The sequence below is a fragment of the Falco peregrinus genome, chromosome 6 (assembly GCF_023634155.1).
Source record: "Falco peregrinus isolate bFalPer1 chromosome 6, bFalPer1.pri, whole genome shotgun sequence".
NCBI lineage: Eukaryota > Metazoa > Chordata > Aves > Falconiformes > Falconidae > Falco > Falco peregrinus.
This window is the reverse complement of record NC_073726.1, coordinates 3090995-3112519: the sequence shown is the minus strand read 5'-3', so window position 1 is coordinate 3112519 and position 21525 is coordinate 3090995. Positions and strand designations below refer to the sequence as shown.

Here is a 21525-nt window from a genome sequence, read left to right as displayed (position 1 = left end):
ATCTGAACAGGTCTGATGAGTGCTGTAAACGCACTGTTTCATTGGACATTCGCATGAAATGGAAAGCCGCCTCGTCAGATGGAGTTGAAAAGCTGCCTGGCAGCTCTTGTGCCCATGGAGCAGCAGCAGGGTGGGCTCCTGGGCTGTGCACCCCCTCCAAGGGCTTGCGTGGCCAGGAGCGGAGCAGGGAGCGCGGCTGGTGATGGCAGGCAGCGAGCCGGCCGGAGCCGCGATGCTGCTGCAGGTTCAGCCCTGCTGCCGAGCGTGGCTGGGCAGAGGAGCCTTGCCCATCTTTGCTAACAAGGAAAACCAGCTGACATACAGGGAGATGTGCAGAGCCCAGGAAAGAAAGTCACTTTGCATTTTAGCTAGCAGGAAATTCTTGTTGGTAAAACAGCCTGGAAGTATCTGGTTGTTAGCATGCTCACCGTATCTTCCCACATATCTTACTTCCCCTCTAAGTATTCCTCATCCTTTCCACTCGTGCTTTCTGCTCAGGACAGGGACTTGTCTCCTTGACCGCTTTGTCGCTGCTGCGTGCCTGCCAGCTTCCCCTGCCTGCATCTTGTCCCCCACAGCAGTTATAATCCACGTTCACCAGGTACCTGAAGAGCAAGAGGTGATGCTGTGGGAGGGTGTTCAGGGAAGTTCGGTGTATTTTCCAGCTCACTGCAGTCAGAATTCAGGAGTGCTTATTCCTGCCAGCAGATCCAACTTGCCATACTTCCCACCCTCTGGAAACATTCCTCCAGACTAGTGTTATCAAGCCAATTAACATTTCAAAATTCTCAGCTTGCAGGTACTGGTTTCAGAAAAACTAATGGCAATCTTGTACAATGTTGAGCAACCCAGTTGGCATCAATTTGTTCTTACTCCCCTCTTCAAGCAGCAAATCGAAATATATTGGTTTTTTTCTTTTCACTGTTATGTACAAAGTAAATAACCCTGAACAGCACAGGCTATATTAAAGATAGTGATGCCAAAATTAGTGTGGGTTTTTTCCCTCTTATACATGTTGGGAATTCACTATTGCTTTATGCACAGTTCCTCCTTTCACAGCTTGTATTTTTTTAAACTGTCTGATTTAGCTGGTGCTGCTATGGCTGCTGCAGAAGGGGACTGTGGAGTGAGAGGTGCTGTGAGTTGCAAGCCCCAAGTCCCACTGCCCACCTTCCCCAGGTGTCCGAGATATCCATCTCTGTCAGGATGAAGAGATGACTCATCTTGCAAAAAGAAGTTCATGAAAGTTTGTCTTGAAGTGTTTTTAAGAGTGTCTGCAGCCTGTGAGCGTTAGAGGTGGTTTTCCCTGGAAGTGTCTTCCTTCGCTTGCATCATTTTTCAAGTGTGGATGTGACTGACACTGCCTGGGGCGGTGCAGTAGCAGGGCACAAGCTGGCATAGCACAACCCAGGTACACACCCCGTGTCCTGGGTGGGCTGGGGCAGACTCCTTGGGTCCTCCGAGCTGCCACAGTGGCAGCAGGACGGTGCTGGAGGCAGCGTGGTTAATGCTGATCACTGGTGCAGTCACTCTGTGGGAGTGTGGACCATTGCCTGTCTTCTGGCAATCTTCCAGCCTTGGACTAGTTAATCCCAGATCCCTTTTTTTTTGCCCCTGAAGACATGCTTTACCCAGGACACCTCCCCTTGGTTTTAGCTCAGTCAGGGCTGAGCCCCCGTTGCCGGTGTGCTTGCATACGCCACATGGCTCAGCCGCCTGCTGGTTTACCTCACCCTGTGATCTAACACCCCCCCATAACACCAGGTGACATGTCTTCCTCTTCCCCCTTCCTGTGATTCTTCTGAACCCTTTTCTCTTCAGAGGATGCCAGGGAACACTGGCCAGTGTTTTCAAAACCGAGCATCTGCAGAAGGGGAGCTGCAGCTGCTTACCCTTCCTGGAAGTTCAGAGATGTCTAGGTATGGATTCAGACACCTGATTTTAGGAAAACCCGTACAACCTTTACCACTCATGCTGTGCAGTCCACGTTGCATATTTCTACAGTCTGCATGCTTGCCCTGCTCATCCCTTGGCTTTTTGCTTTCTGCTCTTGCTGTCTTAACTTTCAGCCCTGAGCCTTTTCCTGAGCAGACCGTTGCTTTTGTTTGGGGCTGCCGGGTCGGGAGTGAAGCTCGGTGTGAGTGCACTGGCAAGGACCCAGGGAATTCGTCTCTAGGCCCAGTTTTGGCTGGCAGTGAAGCCCACTGAAGTCAATGGGAATCTTCCTGTTGACATAATGGGCTTTGGAGCAGACCTGGGCTTCAACGTTCCTCAGAGGAGTGCTTCCAATGTGAACCTTTGGCACTGAATAATAGCCAATTATTTTTATATATCCTTTCCAAAGTGCACAACTTGTGTTGGCAGTCAGTGCTCCTATATGTGTGGAGCTGAGACTGGCAGCCTGAAACAAAGGGAAAGTTGCAATAACATAAGCATCATGTGGCCGAGGGTAATGATTTCCATGTTGTTTCATCCGGCTTGATGTAACGAAGGAATTGCTCACAAGGGGCATTTCTGATCCCAAGGAAAGGGAGGCTTTGACAGAATCCATTAGTGCCTGTCTAACAAACGATACACTGTCACACACAATGCCTTTATGTTTTCCTAAAGGGAAACGATAGAGTGTATTTCTCAGGGATGTTACTTTTCTGTTATTGCACCATTTAATACCACTTTTCTCTAGCAAAAGAGACATTGGTAGTTTCATCTGTTCCTACCACAAAACAGGGACTGCATAGGGATGCACAGGGGACACTTGCTACTGTCCATCGCTCTGGACTTTCTGAGAGCTAAGGCAAATACCAGCCCTCACATCCTTTGCCAAGGTGCCCTGAAAGCACGCTCGAACTGGGGTCATTGCACAGTTTCTGTCCTGAAACACTTCTGCAGTGAGGCTACTCGCTAAGTAGCACCTACGGTAGGGTCTCTATAAATTCACAATTACACCTATTTTCATTTTCCTTTCTGGTAATGTTTTCTGCTTTTGGCAAAGCATCTTACGTAGGTTCCCACCTGCCATTTTTCTGCACAGATTACTTTTTTTTTTTTTTTTTTTTTTGGGGGGGGCGGTAATTTTCTCTGCACAATAAGTTCCTGAGCTTCTCCATAATGTAGAAAATATTTTAGGGAGTTTGTCTTATGAGTGCTCATAGACTTATTTCTAATCACAGAAGTGATGCTTTGTAGTGCTTACAGCAGGGTTTGGAAGGGCTGATATTGATACACTGGTATTTTATGCATTTTGGATCTGTATGCATGGTGGTGGAAGCACAATGCAAGGAAAGGGACTCAGTCCTGTGACACTTGCAGACTTTCTGAGGCGAACTGAAGCTTAGCGCAGGACTATGCATCTCACTTTTATGGACATCTGCTGATTTTTTACTGCTGTTTGCTCAGCAGGAATTGTGGTTTGGGTTCCCGCTCTGCTCAGGCAGCCAAGTATTGCCTGCGGTCTCTGTTTCTGTGAGCTGGTGCTACTTACGTGCTACTGCTGCCCAAGCAGTGGGGAGGACGCTAAAAGTACGGCCTCCTCATCAGTAATTCAAGGCTTAGTACTGGACTAAGTGTGTATTAATTCTCATATGTAAAGACATGGCTGGAAGCAATGGGGGATGGAGGTCTGAGCATTCCAAGGCACGTTACCAAGCAATGGCTGCTACTCATGGGCATGCCTGCTACTTATGATCTGGGAAGAGCAAGAGGTTATTTGAACATATGGAGTGTCCTTATTCTGTGTTTTGCTAGCCAAGGAGTTTGCATGACTGTCGTAAACTGTGATATTTGTTATTTCCAGATGCGTTACAAGGCAGCATTAGAATAGCTTTGGGTTGAGATATTTATGAAAGAAAGCTCTGATGCTAAAGTATTTATATAAAATATGCAGCTTTCATAATTAGCCTAAGACTTTTGTATGTAATAAGCCAAAAAAGTGTTAATTATTTTATTTCTGCCAACCTTAAAAACAAACAAAAGAACCTTTCTGGCCAGGTGCTGCCATTGCCAAATACGCATTTCATTTAAACTTTGCTGTGTTTACTTTTCTAGATAATAAAATTCTTTCCTTTATGGACTGCCAGAAGATGGAAAGCTGAGATTACAGTCTCATATTTGATTAGGTTTGTCATAAAGGTAATCATGAAACAATGACTAAATAATCAATTTTTTCTTATTAATGTATTTTAGAGAGGTTCAAGCTTTTGTCAGCCTTCCTGTCTTCTCTTTTCTTTGTAAAGGGTCAGGGTATATGGTTGCTATTAAATCTTTTCGTTAGTTTGATTGAGGATGAAGATGAGTAGTTCTGTTTTTAAGGACCCTGTTTAGCAATGACAATGGTACAAAAGACAACAGTCTGGTTTGCTTTCCACCTTCTAGAGATACCTCTTGTAGAAAGTACACATAAAACAATATTGCTAGGATATAAAAACATTGTGCAGGGACTGCATTTGCAACAAACACCTTCTCCTGTGCAGCCACCTGGCTGTCCAGAATCCTCTTTGTCCATTCACTGATGTGTGAGATGCTGAGAGTCTTTATTTTAATTTTTCACCTTGTTTTTTTATAAATAGGGCTGCAACATCTTTTAAAAGATTCATTAGGGATATTTATGTTCCCTTCATTACCCCAGTATCTCAGCATTTCATCATCTGCACCCACTACTTCACAGTGTACATCTAAGTGCCATTATCCCCATTTTGCAGAAGAGAAACTCAAGGACAGAGTGGCAGAAGCCATTGGTACAAGGGTTTTAGGAGCCAAGTCCACAAAAGGATGAGTCAAATCCTGTCTTTGTCCTTGGTCTGTCCTGAGTTTCCCTTTTCTCAGGCTATCCGAGTGGCAGTGGCTTGAGCTGCTACAATCCAGGCTGTCTGCTCAAGCGACTCAGCAAATTGCCTATGCGTCCCATCTGCCAGCATGGCCTGCGTGTGTTTAGAGCCCCTTCAGAAAGACTCGGGCATCCAGACGGTTTGCTGAAGCCAAGCAGATGATGGCTGTGAGAACCAGTGACAGCTAAGCCTTGCATATGTGCATGTATTCATCTGTGTGAAGATCTCCTCCGAAGAGTAAAGTGCAGCCAGAGTTTCTCCTGTGCAGCATCACTTGAAGGGTGTTTCACACCCCTGACTGAAGCCATCTTGTGTCTGCCAAAACATGATGGGACTTTTTATAGCCCTATTATAAGACCTTTGAAAAATCAGGTCGTTAAGAGCCTTTTTAGCAAAATTAACAGACTGGTTGTGTATGTATATCGGATAGCTGCATATGGTAAGCATGTCAGACAGTGAAAGGCCATAAAGTATTATCACTCTATAAAATAATACTTCCTAATATTATTTTTCTGACATTTCTGGCAGTAAACATTTGAAACTTTCATGGAGTATTACACTTGTGAATCTCAAAACATATACACTATTGTGTATTTAGTATTAATTCAATTCCCATTAAAGATGAGGACAGAATTTCCACCTTCTTTATTGCACTTGTTCCAGCCCTCAAAGTGAATGTTGTCTGTTGAAAGTAGAATAGATACTAATTCGGCCCCATAAAACCACAGATTGTTTCCACTTTCCACGAATTTCTGAATGAATAGCTGATCAGATCCCATGGTGCTACTCTAGACTTGCTGGTGATATGAAAGAGGCGCTTGTCCAGCCGGCTGTATAGCTGTGCCGCTCTTTTGTCGCCTATAGTACACATGCTCAGCTCCTTTTTACTCTCTTTTTATTTTAACGCTCTGCAACAGGGCTGCATAAAGCTGAATTGGCTTTTAAAACACGACTTTATTTTGCAGCTATATGTCTGTGTCCGGTTTTCTTTTGTGCTGCCTGCGGAACAAGGAGGCTGTGTGGTATCTGACACCGGGCTTTTTCCAGTGATTTATTAACTGTGTCAGAATAGCTGTTGTGAATGCTGGGAAGCTCTTGCGTATTGTGACAGTTGATATTGATTATGACAGTTTGTAGACTCCAGTGCGTTGTCAGACAGTGGATCGTATTTTGTCTTCTTACTATACATACCATGGGCTATAGATCATAGTGTTTTCTTAAGAAAAGGACTCATTGTCAGGCTTTCTCGCTGGTATGAGAGAACTTCTGTAGTGTATTGTGCAACAAATAGCAAAATAGTTCAGGCACCCTATGGGACAGGCAGGCAAATGTCAATTGCTTTAGGGGAAAAAAAAAAAAAAGTGAATAGTTTGTTCTGCTTCTGGCCTTTCAGGGGAATGAGCTGTGCAGTTGACAGAAGTGGGTAAACTAGTCCGAGGAAGTCATTTATGAAAATACGGTGCATCCTGTATTGTCTGATGGCCAGAAATCCACAGGCCGTGGAGGAGGTTGCAGTGAGGATTTTGGCTACCAGTCGTTTTTAAAGGTTGCCTTGGGTCTTGATGGAGGCTGGAAATGCACATTTCTAGAATGAGTCTGAGGAAGAGGAGATAAAGATTTCTGCAAACTTGGGAGAAAGTGAAAGCTGGCATGTGAGCTTCTGTGAGGGGCACATCAAACAGATCACCTCAAATAATGACCTCTTCTGACTGTTTGGTTTTAGCTAGGCAGTAGGAAAATAACACACGGGAGAAAAGATTTTTCTGTTTGCCTAAAAGCTGCTTCAGTGTGGAAAAAAGTCAACAGCTGAGCTTTTACAGGCAACCTGATCAGGAGGAGGGAGTCAAGAGCCATTCGATTAATTATGCTGCCATAATTTACTGTATTGCTACTATATTATTGGAGGAAAAATCTTCCAACAATACATTTCTTTTTAAAACAAAACAGTACTTGTGGTGTAGTGGTGACAGTGAAAAGGACAGGAGCCATTCTGATTTTTCTCTTCTTGAAAGATCTTTTTTAAGAGACCATAATGGGTCATAAACTTACACTCTGAGATAATAAACCTTAGGAAAATGACCATTAGCAATTGGTGCTCTCAGAATTTTGATCTCACACTGGGTTTAGATTGATTCGAATGTAGTTTCTGCCACAATTTTACATTGAAGTGATTCAAAATCCATTTCCACACATACCTTATATGGTTTAACCGATATAAATGTAATAGCAGGTTACTTGTGAAATTATTATTTCTGGGATCCTTTGAGCCAAGACTAGGTCACTGAGCTGGGACCTAGTGGAACTGGCCACTCAAACCAGTTCTTTCCTCTCATGACATGAACTCACCCCCATTTCTGGTTGTTTTTTACACTATGAGATCTAAGAAGGAACGTTTCCTATCAGAAGCCGATTTTGATCTCTCCTGGGATTTCTAGATGCTGCTCTAATACTAACCATATTTTCTGTAATGCGATCTGTATTTTAATGAGTCCTTAATGTTAGCAAGGAGACAGAATTAAACTAAGTGGTTTGGTTTCAGTGATGATGCAACATCCCGTTCCATGCTCCCATTGAATTTGGCTTAATTATAGTACTCACTGTCATAATTATATTTCGTAATGATAGAATGTTCTAGAATTTGTACATTCACAGCGCTACTGTAAGCCTCAGGGTGTACTGAGATTTTACAGTGGTATCTCTCAATCCACTGTCAGGAATTACTGCTATACATTTATGGGTTTTATTGCAGAACATCCCCAGCAATATCAGAAATGCTTTGTAGTAAGGATAGTATGGAAGAGATTTTAAATGTCTGCTTTTCACTGCAGGTGTATTTTATATGATTATTTTTTTTCTAATTTTTGTAAAGCATTTTGAAGAAGTTAGGTGAGAAGAATAAAGAAGTTCAGGTGTTCAAATGTGAAGACTTGTTTCCTTAGGTGACTTAGTATCTAAAGCTCTGGTCACACTTCTCTGTGCATAAATCCGGTTCCTTAAGCCTAAGACCACATCTGGAGAAGATAATTTTGGTGTTGTGCTGTGAAAAGCGACAGCTTCCCAGCACTGGTTGTAGACTAGCAGTGACTTGTATAAAGATCCATTCAGCGGCTATCGTGAGAGGCCCCCTGCCCTTGGTTTGCCTTTGGCCATCCTGGGACTCTCAGGTTGCCTGTTTCCTCACTAGCCCTTGCCAGTTGTTTGCCAGGGATGTTCTCCAGGTGTTCTGGACTCTTTGGGATGTCTCTGGTCCTTTGAGTTGCAATCCTTAAGGTATTTTCATTTTCCTGAGTAAAGGCATTGGTAGTCGCTGGAGAAGGTGGATATATTTCCCTCTCCCATCCCAGTGCCCTAAAATGCCTCACAGGTCTGTTTTATTTCCAGGAGACTGCAGGAGCCTCCTTGTCCATAGGCAGAAGCCTGCTCTCTGACATCACTGTTATCTTTCTTCCCTTCAGATGGTGTCCACAGTGTCACGGCAGTCTGCACCCTGCGTGTCACCATCATCACGGATGACATGCTCACCAACAGCATCACGGTGCGGCTGGAGAACATGTCCCAGGAGAGGTTCCTTTCTCCCCTACTGTCCCTGTTTGTGGAGGGGGTAGCAACAGTGCTCTCCACTGCCAAGGATGGCATCTTTGTTTTCAACATCCAGAATGACACAGACGTCAGCTCCAATATCCTGAATGTGACCTTCTCAGCTTTGCTCCCTGGTGGTATTCGAAACAAGTTCTTCCCCTCTGAGGACCTGCAGGAGCAGATCTACCTCAACAGGACCCTGCTGACCATGATTTCCACACAGAGGGTGCTGCCCTTTGATGACAATATCTGTTTGCGTGAGCCCTGTGAGAACTACATGAAGTGCGTCTCCGTCCTGAAGTTTGACAGCTCGGCACCGTTCATCAGCTCCAACACCGTCCTGTTCCGCCCCATCCACCCCATCAACGGGTTGCGGTGCCGATGCCCCCCAGGCTTCACAGGCGACTACTGTGAGACAGAGATTGACCTCTGCTACTCCAACCCTTGTGGGAGCAATGGGCTATGTCGAAGCCGAGAAGGGGGCTACACTTGTGAATGCTACGAGGACTTCACTGGTATGTGTTTATCTTATCTTTGACCCGTGATTTATATGTTAGACCATCAGCCAGGCCAGCTCTGTGTCAAGCTGAAATTGCTGACATTCTTAGTCAAAGGGAGAAAAACTCCTGGCGCTGCCTTCTAGCCAGGAGAAGGCTTGTGAGTGTCACACATCACTTAGGGTAAGTCCCATATCTCTGTGCATGCCTGGTGGTAGGAACCATGCCTTGCTCCAGGTCATGCAGGGGGCCCAACAGCTGCTGAAGTGATTTCCAGCGTGTGAATTTCTGTGCAGGATGCTTTATGCAAGTGTATTTCTTCTGTCTGGAAGGTAAAAAGTGGGACACAACCCCTGGTTCCTGCTTTTGTGTGTTAAAGCCTTCCTGGTCCCTTAGGAGTCCCCTCATGCCAGGGCATAAGTGGGGGTGCCCAGCCTCTGTAGGACATCATGAACCCTTGGTCGTCAGCCAGTGCTGAGCATGCAGATGGTTCACGGTCCCAGGAAACTGCACATTTATGGGAAAAATACACACTTATGGGAAATACTACAAGTCAGCTCCGGTTTGTAAATGTCCAGATAGACTCCAGAAGGGAGCTGCTTCCAGGCCTGTCTCCAGCAGCCTGCTGAGGAACGTACTTTGCCTCATCGTGGACATGACAGCTAATAAAGATCAAAGTTCTGCTTCTCAAATACTCCAGAGAAGTTACGAAAGAATATTAGCTGAATGCTTTCTGGTGCTTCAGTAAAGTCAGTGGGATTATTTATGTGTTTGAAATTGCACACGCATTTAAGCATTCTGCACTGACTTGCTGCTGGCTGTAATTTACGCTGACGGCTCAGCAATGTCTGCTGTGACCCCTGCAAATGAGGGGTGAAACAGAGGGGGCTCTTCCCTATGCTGCCTCTCACTACTGAAGTTATAAAAAATTCAAAACATAAATCATTTAAGTCTCCATGTAAAAAAAATCTGGATGATGTGTATGCCTACTGAGCTGGATCCAGCCCTCTAGGTGGAAGGGTTTTCCTTCCCTTTCTCTTTCTTTTGGCCCAGGGCTGTAATTAAAGATGTGGTGGTGGAACGAGCCAGGAGTCAGGGAGCAGGGACATGGCCGCAGCAGGTGAACTGGGCTTTTCCCAGCAGAGGGGACAGGAGATGCTCCCCAAGATCAGAGTGGGGCTTAGGGCAGCAGGACCTTCCTAAGGAGATGCAAACTCTTTGCCTGACTGGTGAAGCCCTGAATAGAGCTGTGAGATCATGGGGATATTTGGTCTTTGTTAAGGAGCAATTTTCCTGCCGGGCTTCTCATGAACGACTTCCACAGTGTAGTACATTATGAAGTCCATTATCCATTACACACGGCTAATGCAAAATACGTGCAGCACTGGGTATCACAAAATAGGTTTTATGACCAGTTAACTTCATTTAACATTTTATGTACTGTTACACTGTAAAGAGGAATGTCTAGAAGTAATAAGTTTCATTAAACAAAGATACGCATGTAAATAGAGTTAATTCATCCATGTCTTAGGTTTTTGAATGACATGCAGTCCTTCATCACATTTTGAGGGGGTTTTGCTAGAAATCTTCGGGGGAAAAAAGGCTAAATAAACTTTAAAAATTAAAGAGCATAATCTTATATTAATAATTGATAAACATATTTAATAATTAACGCTGTAGTCAGAAGAGACATGGTACATATTTTGAGGAGAGGCACCATATTATTCATACACAAAGAAGGATTTGATCTGTAACTGTATTTGCAGTTCATAATTTGAGTTAAAAATTAACTGTCCTGCTGCCAGGATATTAAAATAATCAGAAGTTAAGGAGTCAGTGCTGCTTATAGTCTTGCCATCTTTAGGTTTCAGAGTTAACTACACTTCAGTGAAATACTTTATTCTTCAGGACAGTTCAGGTCATGATTGCAGTCAGGTTGGCCAGGGGAAAACACACTCAGCCATGATCAAGAGGGCTCTGGAATTATCCTCTAAATTGATACAAATATTGAATATTTCTGTTTAATTGCTGAATGAATGCAGTAGGAATTTAGTATCTTCTCTGTGGTTGGTTGATGCTACATTAGTGCCTTTAGACTTCGTGTTACATGACAGTGTTTTTTCCATCAGACCTGAGACACCCACATATAGTGGTCATTAGTTGGTTGATTTTCATCCCCTTTACAGAACAAGGTAGAAAATGTTATCAACAAGTAATCTATTATCAGAAATATTCTATGAAGATGCATTATTGAATCTTGTTCCAATCTCCTTTAAGAAATGTTATGTTACCTATGATTTTTGTCCTTTCTTCAAATACATTCATATCCATTTGCATGTTCAGTTTATATCTATTAATCATAATACTGTGTTTTCCACTTGTATATATATATTTATTGTTTACAAGTATCCAGATTTTATATCCATTTAATATTTAGACAGCATAGATTGGTTTCAATGGTAGCAGTGTGTATTGGCTCACAGCATGCAGCGATCGTAAATCAGAATGAGCAGAGAATTGCTAAGGCTGGAAGTCAGGAGGTTCTGGTATTAGTGAAATGTTACCACAGTATTAACTCAGTGTAGCAACATACCACTATGAATACTTACGAATATTTGAATTAACTGTAAAAGATGAAATACGAATGATAATAGTCAATGAAATGCAGCCTGCTCTGGGAGCTCTCATGTTTCCATTTCCCAATTAAGAGCCTACGTAGAAAAATAATTACAAGAAAATACTAAGATCTGTCATCTCTCTGGGGAGATATGCTGCAACTTGATGAGAAATCACTACACAATCATAACCCTGTACTGAATCTATGCAACTGGTCACCTGTTAAAAATACAGTGTTTATTTCCTGTAGAAGGTAATTACGTCCTATCTTAAATGGATGGAATTTCCTCCTGTTTTTCCACCCTGCTTTGAAGCCCTCCATTTGTTTGGATGTAATTGTTAGTCATTTATACATGATGAAAGTTTCTCTGTCTTCAGGAGTCTTCTGTTACGGGCACGAAGGTAAATTGAGCTCCTATAAGATATTTCTGAAACCTGATTACTGGCTAGTTTGGGGTGATTTGGAATTAGCTTCTCTTCCTGCGAAGTAAGGAGGTGCGTGAATGACGTAAGGAGGTGAGTGAAGGAGGACATATATTTTTAATCATGTTTTTTCAGAATAGTGACCCCTTTAACTCTTCTTTATGTACAAATTAGTGTAGAGAAGTGAACAATGTACACGCTAACAATCATGTCATTGACAGCAGGGAGCTGTGTGCCTGGCTAAAGGGTTAAAGGGTGGAGTTTAAGTTAAACAAACAAATTTAATGAACACTAGGAAAGGCTGTGTAATTTTTCCAGCTTTAATTTCATGGATCTTGGAGTGCTTCAGTAGTAGCTGAGATGAACTATGGGTGAAGGCTTGGACAGAGGTGGAATTGTCTGTACTTCCCAGGGGCAAACACCATGTTCGGAGGCATGGTTGCCACAGGGGTTCCCAAATGAGCTGCACTTCCAGCCCCATCCTGGTGCCTCCTATAGAGCATACCATTGCAGCCATGAGTCGCCACCTTTAAGGGTGTGAATTCCTACAATTTCTGCCCTGCCAGGAGTAGGTGCCTCCTGCCACTGCTGGGTCCTCCGGCAGCTCTCTACACAATTTTATGCCTGCTGTCCTTCTGCCTAGGAGCTGCTGTGACCATTCTCTTCTACGGTCGTGCTCCCAAGAAGTACAGTTTAATTGGCACAGAACAAAAGCCCTCCGATGAGGAAAAAAAAAAAAAAAGCAACCCACCCCTGTAATGTTCCCACAGTTCTCCTTAGCATATGGCGTTCTCTCTGCCTCCTTTGCTATGTAACCCCTGGCAAGGAGCAATTTCTAGAGAAAAAGATTGTCGGAGAATTTCCCATATCTGGATCTCTGCTTGGATTTCACTTCAGAAAGGGGAGAAATCTTAAGTGGTTGTAAATCTTCTAGTAATCAAATACAGCAATTAGAGATCTTTTACATGTTATACTTTTTTTCCTCCTAATTTATTTTTGTGATACTGTATTGCCATGAGGAATCATGACATCTAATGTGGCCACTGTGAATTCTGGTTTTGTGTCACGAGAAGGTAATTATAGCTCTTTCACAATGTCATGCCAGAAGTTCCTATTCATATTGTTTAGTAAGTTCTCAGCATTTGGCTTTTGCAAACGTAAAGCAGTAAAAGTAAACATGAAGATTTGCTTCTGTGTTATCTTTACTTATATCCATTCTTCAGATAGTGATTTCTCAGCTCAGTCTGATACCAGAGTTTCATTTTTCAGGCCAGAGAGGTTTATTTGGGAGAATTTCAGCTTTCAAGTAGCCAAATCTGGCAGCCAGGGTAGCCATAATGACTGTTTTATCTTGGGCGAGGGGGTCTGAAATTCCACTCTTGGTTACACTTACGCAGCTCCGCTGGAGTGGTGGGGATCACGTGTGTCTAACAGCCGAATCTTGTACAGCAAATCTGAGTTCGGTTCATTCAGGTTCCTTACTGCATCTTTAACTCCTTGTTTACCTTATAAACCACCACGGTTTATTGACAGCAAGGCTGAAAAGATTATCCTCCCAGGGTTGTGGGGCTTTGCTACCACTTTCAAACAGCTGTGACCAAGTTTATCTTTAGTACAAAACACCAAATAAGAAATTCTGTCATTCCCAAACACTCCCATAAATTTAGGGACATTGTCCACAGTATGAGACAGCTTTGTGTGTCATCTCTGTGAGACCTTATTCATATGTTAAGGCAACGCAGTCAAGGTACTAAGATGCTTTGTATTGTTGCTGCTGTAACAATGTCCCTTCAAAGTTCTACTACTGGATTCCAGGTGCATTTATATAATAAAGAGATGAAAACAGCTTAGGCAAGGTCTAATACTGTAAAAAATAGTATATTCAGTTTCAAGAGTTTAAATATAATTACAGTTATTAGGGTGCTTGGTGTTCGACACTATTTAAAATTTTATTTGCACAGAATTTAAAGGCTGTACATTTTCCCATTTGCAAAAAGTCGTACCAATTTTTATGAAGTTTTTCTGCTGATTTTAGATGCAGGAAAAGTCGAGGAAGAGTGCTGACTATCAGCCTTTTAATAACTTCTGTTGTTTCTCAGTGCCTCAGAGGAAAGCATACTTGGTTGTGTGTCCTTGCAGTTTCTGTATGGCAATACTGTGAGAAAGCTTGTGTAGGGTGGTTGCACACTGGTCAAGGTCTGCATAATGCTGGCGGTCTAGACGTTTTTCTTCTTTTTCAGCAGTGCTATGCCATGCCATTGTTTCGATGTTTGTAGTGAAACTAGGTCTTCATAACTGCAACACAATTTCCCTTTGATTGCTGTGGGCCTGTCACTCTGCAGCTGAGATAACTTTTTCACATCTGATGGAGAGATTAATGATCATCCACTTATAAGATCTTTCTTTACAATTAGTACTCCTTAGTTTTGTTCTCAGCACAGATGTCCCAGCACAGTCTTTTCTATCAGTCTTCAACTTTCTCAGCCTCATCAGCATGGCATTTTTGTGGGGAAAGCCGTCTTCTGCTTTTACTGAATAAGCAGACATCACCACTGGTTTAGATGTAGCAAGCCGTGTCCCTGCAGCTGGCAGCAGTTGCATATAGAGGGGTACCTCTGTTTCCTCTCAGCCTGTGGCCCCTTTCAAGCCTCCAGGGCCTTGCAGCGCTGGGGTGGCTGGCAAGGGCCCCGTCAGCAGTCAGTGGATGGTCCAGAAGCAGACCTTAACTCCTCCAAACATTTTTCAGAGCATGACTGGTGCAAAAGCTGGAAAAGCCTGTCCATTTCTCTTTTTATGATCTTCACCACTCAGCTATGTACTGTGAGACATAGGGTCTCATAAATCTCACTCTCAGTGCTTTGAAGTTTCCCCATTGCATTTACTCATGCCAAAAAGCAATGAACCCCAGATGTCGTCTCATGAGCTGACTTAGTATCTAAATATATAAGGAACCCATAGAACCTATTCTTTGCAATTAGCCATGGATAGTAAGTCTTCCATTGGCTACTGGACAGTGTGCACCGCATTTGAAAAGCACAGCAGTCAGTTGTGTTATTTACTTTTCTTTCTCTCCTTTTAGCGTGATGTCCATTTTGTGTCATGAAATACTGAAAATAAGTATTAGTTTTGGACATTCACATTAAGAAGTATCACCTGGCAAAATTCTTGCTGTTGGGTCTGTGTATATTGTCAGAGAACTATGACTTCAGATCATTACAAGCTGTAGCTATACAAAACACTTTTCATCTAGGGATGTCTATGGACCCTGCAAAAGTTATTAACAGCAAAGGAAACCTCTGAGACACCCCTTTGAGCAAGAGGGTGCTGTCCCCCTCACCAAATGTATGGGAAGCTGAGGCACAGCATCTTTGTCTCTTCCAGGTCACATAAAAGCCGTTAGTGGCAAGTCCAGAGCAGCTGATGCAGCTCCCCTGGGCCATTCCTGGGCTGCCCCATGGCTGGAAGCCCAGGGGAGATCCCCATGAAAGACATTTCTGTCCTGATGCAGACTCCCGGCAGAAGCCCGTGTGCCCACTTGCCTGCTGTGTTTAACTTGGGGATTTATTGTGCATGTTGAAATGGGTCCTTGCTTCTTTTTGTGGCAAGGCTCACTGTTCATGCATGCAGGGACGGGGCCAGCACGCCACAGCCTTACGGCTGGACCCAAGTGATGCTGCGCTGGACCTGAGGCTATGGCCCAGGTAGCAGAACTGCAGGACTGCTTGCTCCAGAAGATAACCAAAATAATAAAACCGAAGTAAAGTTATATTTTTATATAACACAGTCAAAAGCTGAAGTCTGCTAAACTTCTAGATATTGTGATGTTTCTGTTGATTATATTCCTGTCCATGTCACCAAGTCACAGGAGATGAATGTTGCAAATCTGGAGTCTATATCAGATTCACAGGATGTGCTGTTTGCCACTTCTATAGGTGGATTTTTATCTGGAGGATATGCCCTTCAGCCAGTCTTCATCCTATGCTCACTCGTCAGGATGCAAAAAGCCTTTTCTAATTGGATTGCTACGGTGTATTTGTTGACAGTTCAGTTCTCAAATGGTGTAAATGGCCTGCAGCCTTCACATCAATCTGCTGTGCCTTTTCCTAAACCCAGGCAAAGAGTTTTATTGCATTACCCTCATCCTGATGTGCATAACCTAGCTACTGTTTAAAGTTTGAAAGTTTTCCCAGTCATGTATGAAGCCACCCTCGCCCCCACCCCAAGATGCTGCACGTGGGATGATCTTTGATTCAGCTGAACTGCTGCAAGTGCCGGGGGTTCAGATGCCTCTTCTGGAGCCTTGCGTCTTATCCTCCTTGCCCGTGGAAATACTTACACTGATCAAAGTCCTTTGCTGTCATGTGGAAACCTAGCTACAGACTTAATGTTGTGTTTGTTCTTTTTAATTAGTTTTAGAACAGTTGGACAAGACTTCTGTTCTTACCGAGTGCTTCCGCAATGGAGGTGCGGTGAGTGCTTTGTAAAAGCAAGCCGCAGATCACACAGAATGTCATCGCTTAGCCCTCGCTTCAGAAGCTACCTTAGTAATTAATCTCCAGTATACTTATGAATTCAGCTCTTCCAAACAGTTCAGGATCTAAGAAATCCTCCATACTGATTCCAGCTTACCTTCTTTTGTTTCTCCTGAAGACAGCTGTGTGGCTGGCCTGTTCTTCTCTTCATTTAGCCACTCCCCTCATTTGTCACCTGCAGAGTTTATCACTGATGATTTTGCACTTTCTCTCCCATTGTTGATAACTTCAGGTAGCACGTAGCTAAAATACAATACCCAGAGAACTTGGCCGATAACCTGTTTGAAGATGGTTCCATGCATACAATTACATTTTTACACCTACTCGCTATTAATGCCATCGATGTCTGTTAGAGTACGGCACAATATGGAGAGGAGGTAGGTTCTTATTGCAGGCTCTATGGTGGGTGTCAGGTCAGGGAGCTCGCAGATGTGAGATGCCTGCAAGCACACGCCGTGGCATGACGGTGTTACAGCTGCCCCAGCTCTTCTACAATGTAGGTGTTTTAACATCAAGCCCTTATGGCCAGATACGGTTGGGGTTGAAGATCATCTAGTCCAGCCCTCCTGCCACCGCTAACATTGGCTTCAGTCTCTTTTGTGAAAAGTCAAATCTCATTAAATCCCTGATGTGAAAATAACACATTTGACCCTGAAGCCATGCCAAGCTAAGCTCATGTTTGCTGTCAGGCAGCTAACTTTACATAAGCAAGGCAAATTGCTAACCTGGCGTGGGTACCTGCCTGCCTCTGGCACCTGACCTCTCCTTCCCACCTCCTGGCAAGAAAGCATCCTCTGAGGATGAGCTTATCAGTTAGCCGTGGTCAGTGGGAGAGAGACACGTACCGAGCACCTCAGCCTTCCTATTGGCATTCTGGTTAACAGTGGACTGGTCTAAGTTTAGGGTTCCCTTTGTTCTAGCATACGTGAAATCTCTTGTGTCTTTAACCTCCTATACATATATTTCTTTTTGAATGATCTTGCTCTGTCAGCTTTCAGCAGTTTTTAGGCTCTTGACTTGTACTCCTGGTTTTATATTGATGGGATTTCTGTTACCACACCTAAATGGGAGTCGCAATTCTCCCAGGCTTTTTAAAAACCTTTGTTACAATGCATTTGCTTATCTTCATTGGTATAACTAAAAAAAGTTGAAAGTGGAGCGTAATTATACAAAGTGGAGCTATTTGATATTATAATTTTACAGGTATGTGTAAAACACCTCCTCACTGACGTAGCTGAATTCCCACACACTACCATAATTGTGAACTTATATATGCATTGTAGAACATTGATCTGAGAGAAACTACACACAGAGGTTTGTTTTAATTAAAATATTTTAAGTAGCAGTTTATTAAACAATAGCCAACTTCTCTGTGACCATAGTTTACAATTGTGTTTTTATTACTTGAGCCAAGTTGAACCTTGTGTAACTTAAGACTTGGGGGGGGGGGGGATTCTCATAGTTTAGTGTCAGAAAGGTTAGCTGAATGAAATTTTAAGCCACACAAATGCATTCTAATACACCCAAACATACACTTGCTAAGTGTCAAAATAGCCTATATATTAGACTATATAAAGTGGGGGGTTTGTCAATGACTAGGTGTCTTCATTGTTTTTTTCCTCACTGAAAACAAATCAAATGGAGAAAAAGGAGAAGAGAAAGGAGGAGAAAAAGCCCAGCAGCTTGCCTTGAAGTTTTTTGTAGGGAAGATAAAATCATAATGAGATACTGTTTTTTTCCAATATGCCTCCTGTTCTGGAAAGCCCCTCACAATGTTCACAGCAGATCAGAGGTGAAGGCTAAAAAAAAAAGAAATTCCAGGAAGGCTGGAATTAAATATTCTAAAACAAAAAAGAAATCTAACTTTCAAGGAACAAGGTAACAGGACTATTTTTCTCCTGGCTGTAAATTCAAAACTGGGAAGCCCCCTTACAATTCAGTAAGTCTGAATTATGAAGAACATATTGGGCTTCTATACGTATTTGTAATTCCCAAGTTATAAGTTTTTATATTCATCTGTAGATAAACAACAGGAAAGTGGCAGGAAGGATAGTTGGATGCAGAGATGAAGGTATCAGGATAGTGTCCTGTTAGGGAGGAAAAATTTGTAAAGCAGTTTCTTGTGTGTCTGTTCTTTATGTTATGATGATTGAAAGTTTCGACAGTTAGCACCAGACCGAGGCATTTGGCCTTGAACATCAAGATAATTATAGTTCTGCAATACAGTTGTGCAGAGCATGGTGGGAACCACAACCTCATTGTGGTTGCAAATGCTCTTTTGTTTAGAGCATCATGGTTCAGTGCCTGCATCCCAGCCCCTGCTCCTCCTGGGGCAGGTTTTGTTCTGCGACCCGCAGTGTACGGTGCCCCCGAATCACAGCTTCCCAAGCAGCCGTCAGCCCGAATTTTCAGTTTCTAAAAATCGAGATGAAGATACTTTACTGCAGGCTGTCTCTCAGATTCTCCATAGCAAAGCATATGAGAGCTATTACATAGCATTTTTCAATATAATAATTAAATAACATATTTTAATTAGATGGGACCACCCAGCTTCCAGGGGTCAGCACACTGATGTGCATATTGTAAGGAACATTATTATGAAGATGAGTGTCTTGTATTAATAATCAAACACAATCTAGATGACACTATAATTATTAACTCTTAACAAGACAGTCATCATTTAAAGTGACTTTAAAATAAAAACATATTTTACAAAAAGGCTGAATTTTAATTGGCTAAACTGTTGTAAGAAGAGTTAAATACAAGCTGTGGAAGCTGGCTGGATTAATTTTTTATGAGTCTATTTAAATATGTTTTTGTAAAGTAACTTTTGAATTTCTACCTATTCTGTAGGTTGATTTTGAGATTTTCTGTGCAAGATGTGTGTGACATTACAAGGCCCTTTTCAGCAGTCATTAAGAAAAAGACAGCTTCCTTGATTAAGTTGCTTTTTGTTTTCAGTTTGTGTTCCTGACCTCTGTATGAAATATTTTTGAGGCTACCAAAACATAAGATTATGGGATTATCTTTTTAACCCTAATCCTTTTAATTTGACAAGCAAAAGGGCATTTCTGATTTTTTTCAAAATTTGCCTTCAGTGTATAACAACAAAAATTTGATGAGCATCGGATTGGTTTTGCCAGTTCTATCTACTCTGTCAAGTAAAACCTCTGAACTCCTATAATCTGCAATAAAGACAGCTATACAGTGCTTCTAACTTTCTTATAACCTAATACTTCTCACATAAAATGAAAATATAAAGCTCTGAAATCCTAGCCTCCTAAGGTGTAATTACAATAGTAGATTTACTTTAAGCATGTTTTTCAGTTGCTTTGTTAATATTTTATGGCTGCTCTTCAATTATTCTCACTAACTGGCCATTACCTTCTTTCCACCAGAGCTTCTGGGACCACCTAGGACATTAAGGGGCATGATTTGATTTGAGGTCTGCCTGTTTCTAAATGCCATCATTTTTAGTGTAGCATTGGATTACACAGAAGATGTGAGAGAGATTTTCCTGTGAAAAGTTCTAATTTATGGAAAACACAAATGCAGGCTCTCCCCAGTCTTCCTTTAATAGAGGTGTGCAGGGTTAGCTGCTTCTGCAGTTAATCCCAGCAGGCTGCTGGGGACCAGGGCAGATGGTTTCTTCTGTGCTTTGTCTCTTGTTTTGAGCCAAAACATCAAGCCTGTAACTGCTACATGGAGAAAATGAAACCGGATCTTAGCGGAATAGGGGTTGGACTCTGCTAAAGAAAACAGTAATGTTTGCCGTCGGAAGGGAGACCCTGATCTCCTTGTCCACATACTCCTGAGCCCTTTTCTTTCTTCCTCTCTTTCTGAGGTCAGTTATTTGCAGATACGTTCCCTTTTTCAACTGCTTTGAGGTACTAACTTGCTCAAAAATAAGTGCTAGATATTTCCCCTTTCCTACCAGTTTGGGAACTGGGAGTTGCAGCCCTTTGGTGTCCCCTGTGGAAAGCAGCTTAGGGAAACCAGACTGAAAGTGAGTGGGAAACCTGATGGTGCCTGAAAGCATGTCTGGTTTTCCAACTCAGTTCCTGTTGATAAAAGATGTTATTGCACACACGCCCCTGGCACAGCCACCATGCCTTGCTTGCTTTCCCCATTCATGTAAATAGTTTAATATATTTTGAAAAGCCCAGTGTGAGGTCAAAATGGCCTGTGGAACAAACAGCCTTGGGGAATTAACAGTGCCAGCGGTGGCGTTTGGTGCCCAGTAAAAACTGTAACTGTGTGTGATGAAATAATCTTTTTTTGTCACCTGAGCCGAGGCACGCCGAGTCTGAGTGCCCTTTTGCTTTCTCACTGCTGCCAATGGAGGGTGGTGAGAACTAGGCATGGCAGCTGGTTCCCATGCTGAAGTACCTGCAGGTGCGCAGGGATGCAAATACAGACCAGACTGCAAAGGCTGTCCCAAAGGGAATGTGTCCTACGAGCCCTGGTGGCTGCTCCAGCCTTCGGTTCCCTCCATGTGCCCCTCCTCAAGTAATGCTCCTGGAGATGAAATGAAGGGCATAGAGAGCAGAGAAAACAAAATACAATATCAGATGTATATATAGTAGAGGCAGAGGATGGTTGTTTCTCTTCAAAATAAACGGAGGGGGGGACATTCCTCTGTAATTGAATATGTTATGCAGAGGTGTGTTTTGTTCTTACACCTCCAGCTTTCTCATTGGTTTTAAGGTGGGATTTGAGATTTATTCCAAGACATAATGCAAACTGCAGACACAATGACATAATCTAATTTGAGTTTTATCTTTGACATCTACAGTAATGTTTTCCCCCTGCTAAATACTTCCAAAGATAAAGCTTAGGCTTTTGAAAGGCACTGCTTCATCACCATATCTTACCCCAAATCAGTGCAATTTGCATTATGGTAAATTGTCTTACATGTAAACCTGCCACAGAGCTCAACATAAACTAGACATTTTGGTGCATTTCTTTTCTCTCTTGTGTAGGTTTGCGCTGTCTATAGCCCTGGGTGACAAACAGAATGTAAAAAGGTCTCTAAAGCTTTACCTTACAGGTCTA

The 21525-nt window shown here is 42.7% G+C and overlaps 1 protein-coding gene across 6 annotated transcripts in view; it reads left to right on the top strand.

The window, feature by feature from the left end:
* The window catches only part of CELSR1 (cadherin EGF LAG seven-pass G-type receptor 1), a 173232-nt gene that overhangs the window by 61892 nt on the left and 89815 nt on the right, over window positions 1-21525 (top strand). For all 6 annotated transcript variants that reach the window (XM_055808888.1, XM_055808883.1, XM_055808886.1 and 3 more), the window contains exon 2: window positions 8279-8917. In XM_055808888.1, the coding sequence (XP_055664863.1) occupies window positions 8279-8917 (639 nt within the window). The remainder of the gene's footprint in view (window positions 1-8278; window positions 8918-21525) is intronic.